Genomic DNA, 12,880 nt, shown 5'->3' with positions numbered 1-12,880 from the left:
CATGCAAGCAGGTTTGGACTTTTTATATTTTCATGGTGAATTTTTCCTGTTCTCGTATTTGTGCCTCTTTATACTGGTTTTTATTTAAGTACATTTTAATGAAATAAATACAGCTAATATAGGAGGAGAAGGGGACGACAGAGGATGAGATGGTTGGATGGCATCACTGACTCAATGGACAGGAGTTTGAGCAAATTCCGCGAGATGGTGAAGGACAGGGAAGCCTGGTATCCACGGGGTAGAACACGACTGAACAACTCAACAATACTGAGAACAGTTGAAGCACTGGGATTCGAGATTTATAGAGAAAGTGCATCTATCAACAACAAAAAGGGGCAGAAGACAACACCCTGGGGATCAGCAACATTTAAAGGATCAACAGAGAAAGAGGAAGCTACAAAGGAGACTGGAAAGTAGCAGCCTGAGAGGTGGGAGGAAATATCGACAATGCCCACAGGTGAGTTCGACATTGTCAGGAGCTGCAAAGGGGTCAGGTATGCCAAGAAGCACCTGTGAGATCACGCAGTAAGGCAGCAACAGACTGCTTGGCATGATCAGCTCAATGACACAGAGGAGCAGAAGCCAGAACACAAAGTTAGCTCTCAAGTGAGAGGGAAAGAAAACTGGAGAGCGCTATAAGGGAAGGGGATTTTACCTATTTTTCATTAAGAGCCTTGAATATGTTTAGAAACTGAGGGAAAAGTGAAGTTGACCAAAGGCTTGAGATACGAGGGAGAAAGTGCATGTGATAAAAGGCAAGTTTCTTGAAGAAAGGGATGGAACAGTATCAAATGAACAAGGAAAAGGGACTAGCCATCTACATGAGGTGATGAAGAAAAACAGCATAGTGGCAGGGGTGTTTGTGTATTTAAGCTAAGTGTTAGTCACTCAGTCATGTCCAACTCTTTGTGACCCCCTGGACTGTAGCCTGCCAGATTCCTCTGTCCATGGAATTCTCCAACCCAGGTATCAAACCAGTGTCTCCTTCACTGGCAGACATTGCAGGCAGACTCTTCATCGTCTGAGCCACCAGGGAAGCCCATTTATTTGGCTCAGAGGTTAAAGCGTCTGCTTGCAATGCTAAAGACCTGGGTTCGATCCCTGGGTTGGGAAGATCCCCCAGAGAAGGAAATGGCAACCCACTCCAGTATTCTTGCCTGGAGAATTCCATGGACAGAGGAGCCTGGCGGGCTACTGTCCACAGTGTCACATACAGTCAGACACAACTGAGTGACTAACATTAACTAACTTATGAATTTTTAAGCAAGTTTATTAATTTCAAGAAAAACGTAACTAGGTGAAAGCCCAACAATGGATTTACGTCTCTATTTTAAAGATTAACAGAGGCTTTCTTTAAATGCTTTCCCAACAGTTCAGTCCAAAGGCCATTCAGTAGGAGCAAGCAGCACAGCCCCAAATCGAGTGCTGAAGCCCACGTGGGGTCAGGAGGACACACCGTGAGGCAATGAGAGCCATGGCCCAGCAAGCTGCAGCCCAAGCACAATGAGGACGGTGACCTGCAGAGGGTGACCTGGTACAGAGCAGCACCCCAGCGAGGTGAGGGGAGCATCCAGGAGGATTTTGAGGTGGCAGTCACGTGAAACTGGCTATATACAGGGGAACTGACCAAATAAGTAATTATATTCTGGATAATGGAGCCAGCTGGAGAAGAGAATTACAAATGTGAAAAAGGAGGAATAAAGAATGGAACTGTGGCTGGATTAGAATTGGGACTATCAGTATGAACCCAGGGTTCCAACAAACAGAGATATAGACAGATGGGAAGAAGAGAAGAGAGATTGGCAGGCAGGTATAAATGGAAATGAACATGTATGTGCATATATTCCCCAGCTCACATACTAAAAGGGCATTGGAATAGTGATACCCCAGCAACGATGACCACTCCAGCACCCAGATCTTGGTTTCTCCATTAAAAAGATCCAGGGCTTCTCAGAGATTTGGCTGATTCCAGGACTGGAACACAAAAAGTAGAAATGAGCCTAGAAGATCTTGTGCCAAAAAGTGAGGAAGTGCTCAGAGAATGACGGGGACACATCCAAGAAAGAAAGAAAAAAAAAAAAAACAGAAAAAACCACAGAAGTCAGCATGAAGGGACTGAAACAGTCCTGGGACAATTTGAACATCAAAACAGACGACAGAAATACATTCTAATCCATTCAGTAACACAGGAATCCCTGAGTCCCTACTGAGTTCAAAATAATTGATAAAAGTCTGATGAGGAATGTGATTTTCACAAGTCCCAACAAGGTACTTACTAATTAAAAAGGGGAAAAGACTAACTTTACAGCAAAGAAACCTGGCAGACACCACCTTCACCAAGGAATCAAAGATAACATCACAGGAATAGGACAAACAAGAATTATGCACTACCTGCTAAGATGCAACAGAAACACAGCACCCCTTCTATGTCACTCCAGTCGAACATGCATGTCCCATACCTAATCTTGGGGAAGCATCAAACAAAACCAAATAAAAAGAAATTCCACAAAAGAACTGGCGCATAACCTTCAGGAGTGTCAAGGTCATGAAAGTCAGGGAAAGACTGATGAACTATCTATGACACAACAACTAAACACAATACATGATTCAGAAGTGGATCCTCCTGCTATAAAGGACCTCTGGCCAAAGTTGAATGGGGTCTGAGGATTAGACTGTCTAAACGTCAGTGTTAATTTCTTGATTTTGAGGGTTATCTTGTAGTTAATGAAGAAGAATGTCCTTGTTTGTAGGAACCACATGTGAAAATATTTGGGGCTGATGTGCATCGTGTCATCAACATACTCTCACATGATTCAGGGAAGAACAACTCCTTGTACTCTGCCACTTTTCGGTAAATTTAATTAAATAATTATGACAATTCAGAATTAGTACAGATGCCATTCTTTTTCTGCTCTTTTAGAATATCTTCATCTGTGCAAGTTAAAGAAAAAAAAGACCTTTTCCAGCCAGAGGCATCAATGCATTGATGTAAGTCCCTATTCAAAAATATTAAAATATCAATACCTCCTAGGCTGTCAAGATCCTCAAGAATCCTGCCAAACCTGTAAAATAAAGAAAACTGTGATGAAATGAAAATCATGATGATCACCCTTTAAAAAAAAATAACACATCATGGGCTGATAAATATCTACTAAAATTGTACAATTCTCTGAATATATTAAAAATCAGAGAATCACACATTTTAGATAAGTGAACGGATCTCAAAGTTATAACAAAGAAAGGAAATAAAATAAAAACAAATGGCACAAGCAAAAATAGTGCTGTGTTACCTTACAGTGTTTTGAACAGTCAAATATTTCTCTCGTAATTCAGGCTGACTGCCCAAAGGCAAGAAAACTTCAATGTAACTGTCTTTCATGGTCCTAGGAGGCAGTCCTTTTTGTGACTTAGCCAGGAAACTATGAAGTAGTTTTCTTTCCTCCATTGCTTTCACATGGTCTCTGAGAAGAAAGGATACAAGCTTCATGAAACACAGGAACCTGCTCTCCCACAATTTCAGTGCTATACAGGCCCGTCAGACACCATGAAAGGAGGAAAGAGCAGGTCTGGACCTACCTCATCTCCTTTTCCTTCCCTTCCTTCCCTCCCTTCCCACCTGCCACTTGGTGAAATTAAAATTTCTTTTAAAATTTCTCAGCCTAGTAGATAAGAAAAATATACTTGTAAGTGATACAGATATATCCAAATGAATGATACATTCACCCTCATCAAAAAGTGTATTGAAAGAACAGAATCTTAAAAATCAAACTAAAAATACAGAAATGGACATAATAAAAAATATATATATATTAAAATATATGTAAATGCACTAAAGAACAACATGGCCACTGAACTCCACATTCCCATTTCTCACCTGGACAAGTCTCGTTTTTTCTGTGCCCCAGCTCTCTCTCTCTCTCTGCCTTCAATTTCAGGAAAGAGAGACAGAGGAGGAAAAATGGAGTATATCCAAAAGAAGTTTGGAAGGCAGACCAAAAGGTAAAGAGGAAAATAATATGAAAAGAAGACAGGGAAGAAAAAGAAGAGACAATTAAGGTGGAAGAGAAGAGAGACACAAGGGGATAGGGAACTAAAATGTTCACAGTATCATTCATTAAGCTGTCTTTCTAAGCTTATTTAAGAAGTATAACTGCCAGAAAGGTGAAGCCTACAAATGGAACCAGATAAATCCAGAATATGGAACATTCAATAAGACAAATGGCTTGGCCTCTTTAAACTCATAGGGATTAAAAAGGAGGCAGGGGTAATTATTATTCTGCATTAGGGGAGACAAGAGTTATAAGCATGCAATTGTTTACTGGATCTTGATTTTTATTAAAAGTTATTAAAAAATGTGGGGAACAATGGAGGAATGCTGAATATGGATGAAATAATATACTATTAGGGAATTACTGTCAATTTCACCACAGGAGAGAACATCTTACTTATTGGAGATTTACAACTGCTTATTTTGTTACATAGGAAAATATATTTATTTATTAGAGATATACTGGAACATAACTGGAGCTGAAGTGTCATGAACCTATACAGCCAGTATATGTAAATTGGCAAGTTTGGAAAAATGTTCCTAAGTACCCAATTCAGATGGTGGGAACAAAAGGTATTCATTTTTTCCACTTTTCAGTAAATTGAAATTTTTCATAAAATGAGATAAAAATAAGTCATTAGGTAATTTTTATACCAATAATAGATTATTACTTTGCTTTCTGTTTATCTCATTTTAGCCTCAAAATTCTGTTCACCAAGAGAGATTCTACCCTATTTTACAATAAGGAAATACTGAGAGACAAAGATTGTATGGGAGACCTGGTTAATTATGAACTCATAAGAAGCAATAAAGGAGTCATGCTTCATGAAACAGATAAACCAGGAAACTTGGGTTCAAGTTCAAACCCCAGCACTCGATTGTTCAATGTCTGAGTTTCAGTCTCATCATATGCAAAAAAGGAACAGAAACATATGTCATAAGCATGTCCTAAGTTTCACTGACAATCAGTGAGGTAATATACCTGAATGCACTTTGAAAAATGTAGAGTACATGTAAATTACATGATTTTACGACAACAAAGCATCAACTGATGAGTATGCTGGAATGTTGATCTTCTTCCCCAAGTGAAAAAACCTCTCAATCCATTTCTTAACAATGGGCTTCCCCCGTTCCTATAATGGGAGCATCACCTGAGCCTAAATAAGCCTGGCATACCACTCCAGGGGTAGAAGAACGAATGAACAGAGTGCATACCTCCAGTTTGTGGATGCTCCTACTATCTCCCGCAACTTATCTCGAACTGAAACAAAAATAGAGGTCATTCCATGAAACTAAGAATGTGAGAACTGGATTACGGCAATGAGCTCCAGAACTCCAAAAAGTGAGTCATGCATTCAAAATATTCAAAGAGGTATGAATTTCCATTTAATGCCATAAACAAACAGCTCAGGGAAGGGATCAGGCCTCTGGGTCCCCAAAACTTAAAACAATTACTGTTTCCTTAGTGCTGCTGCCGCTGCTAAGTCGCTTCAGTCGCGTCTGACTCCGCGACCCTATGGACAGCAGCCCACCAGGCTCCTCCGTCCATGGGATTCTCTAGGCAAGAACACTGGAGTGGGTTGCCATTTCCTTCTCCTTCCTTAGTGCAGAAAAGAATATCCTGTGTCAATCACTGGGATTTATTGGGCTGGCCAAAAAGTTCGGGTTTTCCATAAGATGATACGGAAAAACCCAAACTTTTTTCCTTATAAATAAGCAGAAAAGGGTAATTCCAATTATTCATCAGATGAGGCTGTGTATCAGCATCAGTAGGAGTCCCTTTATGATGAAGACATTATGAACAGAATCCCAGTCTATCCTCTTATAGGCAGTGGGACTAATGTCAAAATTTGAGTCTCACTCTAATTGATTTCTCATACATTTATATTACCCTAAATGTTAGAAAAGTTGAGGCAAGGAAAACTAAGCAAAAAAGGAAAGGCAAAGAAAGCAATTTAAGTTTAGTTAATGCCCATTGCCCCAAATTGCAAGAATAAATTATTGCAAAAAAATTTAAGCACTTAAAAAAAGAGTTGATACCAATTACCACACACACACCATGATTCACATGTATAGGTGAACATGCTATATGGATAAAGGGGAAATAAATTAAGATTAAACAGTAGTTAGTCAACATTAGAAAATAAATCTATAGGATTTTAAATAATGTTTTGAGTTCATGCATTGTTATCTAGCATTTTAAAATATACATTCCGGTTACAGAAAATTACCTACAGCAATCCTTGTTCCTTCAAAAACTAAGTGATCAAAACCAAATATGGTTAGATGAACATGCATTTTACTTTTCATTAAAAAGTGGTTGATTTTTCTATCAAACAACTGTTATAGCAAATTCCTTGGTGGTCCAGTGGTTAGAACTTTGTACTTTCATTGCTGGGGCCTGAGTTCAATCTCTGGTCAGGGGACTAAGATCCCACAAGCCACACAGTGTGGCAAAAAAAACCCAACTGTTACATACCATAAATTAGGTCCAAACTCTAATTACAATTAAACCATAGAGTACTGTGCCAAAAATATCCATTAGTAAATTAGTCTTATTTCTGACTTTTTTTCCCTCCCAAGTCCTTTAAATAAAAGAATGGATAGAAAGAATCCCAAACAGTACACAGATTACTGATGCTCAGTGATAAAAAATGATTATTATTAGTTTATAATGAGTTTAAGAAGAGAGGCAGGTGCTGAGGGCCAAGAAAACAAAGCAAATTTTAAATTTTGTATATATACACACATATATATATATATTTGGATCCTTTAAAGAAGCCATAATTTTCATTATAATGAATATTCCTACACTGACACAGACATCCATAGTTTGCATATCGTGTTAGTAACTGAAATTAACTTCGATTAACCATAGATTAATAGGATACCTCTAACAAAACTACAGACTAGGAGTCTTTAGTTGGTACAACTGAAGGGCCTGTCTCTTGCTCATGAATTATATGTTTTTTCCATGCCTTCACAGTACCTACACAGGGGATGTAAAAATCACTTAACTAAAAGCTTGGTCCCTAAGGAACCAAAGGTCAAATTCTGAATGTGATTTCTATCCAAAGCTATCCTGGTCATTTTCTAAATGAGAATCTTATGAAAAAGCAACCTTTACTATGCGTCATTTGCCCTGTCTATCTACATGCCTCTCAAATAAAACAGGGTTTTGTTTTTTTTTTTTTTCCCTATATGGGCCTAAAAGGTAAGTACTCATGCTTGCCTTCACGGATGTGGAAGACATTTTCCGGGTTCTGAGGTTCTTGAGTCAGTCCTCTGCTGGGAGCAAGCAGGCCCTTGCTCAGGGTACAAAACCTATAAAACAAGAAGAAACACACTTAGAGAAGGTTCCACGGCTTCTTTCCTCGCAATTCCAAAGACCTGTGCCTCCTCTGGAGCACTTTGCCATTGCACACTCTTAGTAAATACTGTCTTTACAGTGTCTGCGGTTGTTTCTCAAGTGTATGTATATTTGCTTATGAGGCTACACCATAAACCATCTCTCCAATGAGAGTAAATTAGGTTAACAATCTACAAAATAAATAAATAAAAGATATCAACCAGGTTTCATGGTTCTAACTTATTACCTTCAGAAGCCCAGAATCTATTTGGTAAGCAGCTGAGTAAACAAAAAATATTTTGTTATTGTCATACCATACTTCCTCAATAAATAAACTAAACCCAATTAAAAGTCAATCAGCTTTGAAAACAGAATTAACCCTTTCCAGGGTTACTCAAAGAGAATATTTATTGTACTTAGGCAGAAATTTCCTACTCCCCAGTGGAATAAAATCCAAGGTATTTACCCAAATATTCTTAACCTGTTCCCCAAAACAAACTGTTTAACTTGATTTTGGCTAGTACATAAGTTTTGACTCCTAACCACACACTCTGCTATCAGGGATAACACACATATACTATCAGGGACTGACAGAGTGATCTGTTGAGAGCCCAGTGGACTAAGGCAAGGCATTGAAAACGTCAAAAACCCCAGATATTGTTATTCATTCCAGCTCAAGTGACTAGTAAATTCTGACTACCTAACGGCACCCCACTCCAGTACGCTTGCCTGGAAAATCCCATGGACAGAGGAGCCTGGTAAGCTGCCGTCCATGGGGTCTCTAAGAGTTGGACACGACTGAGCGACTTCCCTTCCACTTTTCACTTTGATGCACTGGAGAAGGAAATGGCAACCCACTCCAGTGTTCTTGCCTGGAGAATCCCAGGGACGGTGCCATCTATGGGGTCGCACAGTCGGACGCAACTGAAGCAACTTAGCAGCAGCAATGCCAGGTTCAGTAATAACTAACTTATTTTCTTTAGAGTCCAAATTTACCATAGATTTCTCTTCTGAATTACAGCATTCACAAAGGGTCTCTGACTAAAAATATCTGGTAAAATCTCCATGTAGTTTTCAGTCATGTGCTACTAGAACAAATCCTGGTCCTTTCACCAAGTCAACTACTCTAACTGCAAAGAATACAGAAAGGAGCACATGCTCAATGGCTAAATTAACTCCTTAGCCAGCCAGACATCACACTGTCTCTGATATGCTCCCTGCTCATCCACTAAGACCAGAATGCTTCCTAAAGGGTTCAGGTTTTGGTTTTGTGTTTATTCTCCAATCATACAGCTAACAAGACTCTACCTTACACAGTTTTGGTTTATCTTTTCCCAATAAATTTTCCATTTCTGTATTTTTATATGTGGATTAATATTTCAATCTTCTTATTCCTGACCTTCTAATTTGCATTTTCTCAGAACATGAGCTGAACTTTTTCACTATTTCACTTTCTGTATACTCTGTAGTTTCAAATCCCTCACTGAAGGAAATAGAGCATGTGGTCCTTCGTTCTCCCATCTCAGAAACTACTATTCTGCAACTGAATATACTGGGTTTGAAAAAGCACACTGGAAAAAGCTAAAAATCTCCCATTGCCACTATTAGCTGGAAGAGCAAAAAATCATGCCCTCAATACATTAACTGGGAATAATAATAGATGTGGTAGATGATCGCAATATAAGAAATGAGATCTGACTCTGAGTGGGTAAAAACTTTAAATACTAATCACGGACTAACAGGAGCTATACAACTCATCTCACATATTTGGGTAAATACACATTTATACAAGCATTCTGTCTTGTTCCTTAAGAAGCAGCATTTTCTGCAGACTGAGGAAAACTATCTCATTCTGCCTGAGTGAAGAGCAGTGTAGCATACAGAGGTTAAGAGCCTGACCATGCTGCTTGTTAGCTGAGCAAGTTACCTAACCTCTCTGAGCTTCAGTCTCCTCATATGTAAAATAGAGAAGTTAACACACATTAACCTGTGAGGGGCATGCCTAGTACATTGACAAGTCCTCAAAAAAACATGAGCTATTCCAGAAAGGCATGCTTCTTCAGAGTCTCCCCTAAAAGTCAAAAGTGACCAGAAGTTTGGGAATAAGCCAGGCACTGTAATGGACCATCTATGAATAGAGTATCAAATGGAGACAGTAAAAAAAAGCTGATAAATACAGAGAAACACTTGGGTCAAATTATTTGGAAAACTGTGGTCCTGGTCCTGCAACCCTGCTCTTTGCACACTGCCATAAAAAATGTGGAAATACATCCCTGTAGCACAATGAAGGCCTAATGTGAATGCTCTTTTTAAAAATCATTGATTATACTGATCATGTATCAGTATAACAAATTTCTATTATCCTGTGAATATTCAGTGTATTGTAACTTTTCACTACAATTTCATGTTGTCCCTACTGATAATCTGATGAAACCTGTGACCCCTCATGCCTAGTAGCTGGGGTGGGGGGATATATTTTATTGATACACACAATGATATATATTATTTCAGATGGTTCACAGACCACTCCCTTTTGACACCCCCACGGGACCCTAGACTTAAAATACTGTGATTCAGATCAACCTCCTGGAAAAACTAAGGCCCAAAGAAATTAGATGACTTTTCCCCTGCCAGTCAACTAGCACGCTGTATACAGCCAAGTTCTTCTGATTCCTCCTCACCCCCCACGTACACCAGACATTTGGGAAGCTGCTCTTTTCATAACTCCAGACTATTTCTCTTTATCTACGAGACACTGAGATTCGGGGGGAGGAGGGGTGTGGTGGAATGCTTCAACTGCTGCCTAACACCTCAGTACCTCAGTTATTGGTTTATTCCCCAATAAGCCCTCTGGAGTCTTAATTACAGCAAAACCTCTAGGCCTTTAGAAGAAACTGTCAAGAGGCCTCTAGGAGAGTCAGGCCCTAGGACTCCATTATTGAACCTTCCCAATGAAAGGAAACGAACGAACCCAACCTGTTCATGGCTACTGAAGGGAGTCACCAAAGTCACATGCAGGTGTGAACAGAAGTCTTAGCTGTTCTGGGTTCCAAGCTTAGGATGGGTGTCTGGGAAGAGTTTTCAGTACAAAACCAGGCAATGACACTCACAGGCCCTCCACTTAGGAAAAATGCCTCAGTTTAGAGACTAAACAAATATAAGTGACTCTTCCACTAGTAAGGGGAAAAAAAGAAAGTACAAAAACAACCTACCAGTCAAATAACCTAAATATGCCAGACAGTCTGTATTCATTTATGTACTCTCACTAGACACTAACAGAGTACCTGCTTGAGGGTCTACAAGAATCAGAAGAAAGGAATGGCAGGTATACAAGGAGCTCACGGCAAAAAAAAGAGGACTTCTGAATGGGGGAGAGGGGAGATCAAGGAAGGCTTCCTGGGAAAAGGCACATGGACAGAACCCTGGAGATTGTACAAGGCCTGCCACATCATGTCAATACAAGCTAAAGGCAACTGTGGTTCTTCTCCTAATGACCTTCAACCTGTCTTCAAGCAGTAAAACAAAGTTAATGAGAAAATGAGAGACAGACAGACGCAGAGAACCTTTTTCAACTGCCAGCAGGGTCCACAGGAACAATGAGAGAGATTCAGGGCCCCCAAGTGAACGGCTGGGGATCACCGTCACTCAGAACCACTGCGGGCCATACCAGGGGGGCTGGTACACCTGCGGCAGGATGAATTCAGAAGCTGCAACAAGGGTCGGCCCCCTGGGACGCAACCAAGCAGAAAGATCTTGGAACAGCTGGAGGGCTCCGGTGCAGCGGGTTGGGGGAGAGCCAGACATGCTCTGGAGTCTAAAGCCTTAAACCGTCACTGGACACGCTGGGATGATGACTTACACAAAAAGGCATCCTCCTTGTCCAAGTGGCCCAATCAAAGCCACTCCCCCACCTGGCCTCACGGGTCTTGCTGCTCAGTAAAAGTAAAGTTCAATCAGCACCAGGGGACCTAGTCACACAGTTCTGAGGTCCTGAGAGGCCAGAAGGTACCCTGCAATCTCTACCCACATTACAACACACTCAAGTCAGAGTCCAAGTCTGTCACGCACTTAACCTTAAACATGCTCTGCAAAGAAGCGTAGAGGGCGATAAAATATGCAGTCCTAAACTCCAGCCTTCCGACAAAAGGCTAACTCCACACTACACCTCAGATGAGCAAAGAAAAAGGAACGTCAGGGAACGCCTAACTTCCTCCCTTCAAGTGTCGCTTCACTTTTATCATCAAACTCCGGCCAGAAGACGCGCAAGTCGGGGGTGCGGTGCCCCACCTGAGGCCGGCGGGGTCACGGTACGTTAGTGCCCTTCCCTACCCGACCCTGTTTTCTGCCCATAAGCCCCCGGCATTAGTTCCGCCTGCTGCGGCCCGCTCCTTCCGCCCGGGCCCACTAGCAGCGCCGAGGGAGGGAGTGGGCGCCCCCGGTCCGCGCCCCGCCAGGCGCCCGGCTACCTACCGCAGCGCCGCTCGCCTCATCGCGCTTGGCAGCCGCTGCACGCCTGACCACAGAGCCGGGCCCCACGCACCGGTCGGTGGAGAGAAGTCGATTAAAGCGCGAAGACGGAGAGAGCGCTCGGGCGCCAGACCCGACCTCACCCGGACCGCACCCTTGCACCACGGCCGCGGAAGGGGGCTCGGGGCGGGGCTACGCGGTCCGGGAGCGGAGTCTCGCTGTCCAAGGGCGGGGCCTCGTTGCCTGGGGGCGGGGCCACGCTGCGCCTGCAGGCCCCCTCATTGGCGAGAAGCTGGAATCCGTCTCCCCTCAGGTTCCCGCTCAATCAGCAGCGGCGGAAGTGTTGCTAACTACGACACTGGCCTATCACAAATACTGTGGATAAAATGCACCGGGCGGCACCGGAGTGTGACGCAGAGGATAGGTTCAGCCGCGTCCTTGGAGCTTGTCTCCGTTATCCCACTCAGGGCCCCACCCTCTGGAGATGCTGATTTAGTCAGAGGTAGAGTTGGACACGACTTGGCGACTGAACATCATCATCCTGCATCATACTGCATCCTGGTGCAGTATGTCTAAAGGCAGCCCAGGTGATGCTAACGTTAGCAAAGGTTGAGAACTCTGCCCTCCGGGGGAAAAAATTGTTCCTTTTCTAATCTCGATCTGCCCCCTAGCGTATGGCAGTGGAAAATCTTGGCCCGCCCAAGAGATTCAAGGCCAGAAAGTTAAGACGATGTTACCCTAGGCTGTGATTCTCCAGTTCATTCAACGAATTCTTATACAGCTGTTTGCAGTGTGCAGGACTCTGTAGATTCTGAAGATGCAGCAAAATAGACAAAACTCCCTGCCCTTAGGAGGCTTACCTTATAATCATCAAGCAAGTTAGCAAATTGCATCGTTTCAAACGTGATAAAGCGGTCAAAGGAGGAAAGAAAAGAAGGAAATGAGAGGGATCTTTCCAAAATATGCGCACGTCTTGCTTTGTCCTTGAAGATGATAATTTCCTATAAGGCAGGGTC

At 42.0% G+C, this 12,880-nt stretch overlaps 1 protein-coding gene across 2 annotated transcripts in view; it reads right to left on the bottom strand.

Annotated features, from left to right (window-relative positions):
- ACOT9 (acyl-CoA thioesterase 9) overlaps positions 1-12,034 on the bottom strand; it is a 30,422-nt gene extending 18,388 nt beyond the window's left edge. The window contains exons 1-5 of one of the 2 annotated variants that reach the window (XM_052663310.1): positions 11,868-12,034; positions 7,281-7,372; positions 5,264-5,309; positions 3,291-3,461; positions 3,025-3,062 (exon numbers count right to left, since the gene is read on the bottom strand). In XM_052663310.1, the coding sequence (XP_052519270.1) occupies positions 3,025-3,062; positions 3,291-3,461; positions 5,264-5,309; positions 7,281-7,372; positions 11,868-11,887 (367 nt within the window). In that variant the 5' untranslated portion in view covers positions 11,888-12,034. Of the gene's footprint in view, positions 1-3,024; positions 3,063-3,290; positions 3,462-3,874; positions 3,896-5,263; positions 5,310-7,280; positions 7,373-11,867 lie in introns of those variants that run through there. The other variant, XM_052663311.1, reaches the window with a different exon arrangement.
- Between the last annotated feature and the right edge of the window lie 846 nt (positions 12,035-12,880).

Source organism: Budorcas taxicolor, chromosome X (genome assembly GCF_023091745.1).
Source record: "Budorcas taxicolor isolate Tak-1 chromosome X, Takin1.1, whole genome shotgun sequence".
NCBI lineage: Eukaryota > Metazoa > Chordata > Mammalia > Artiodactyla > Bovidae > Budorcas > Budorcas taxicolor.
This window is presented reverse-complemented; position numbering and strand designations above follow the sequence as displayed.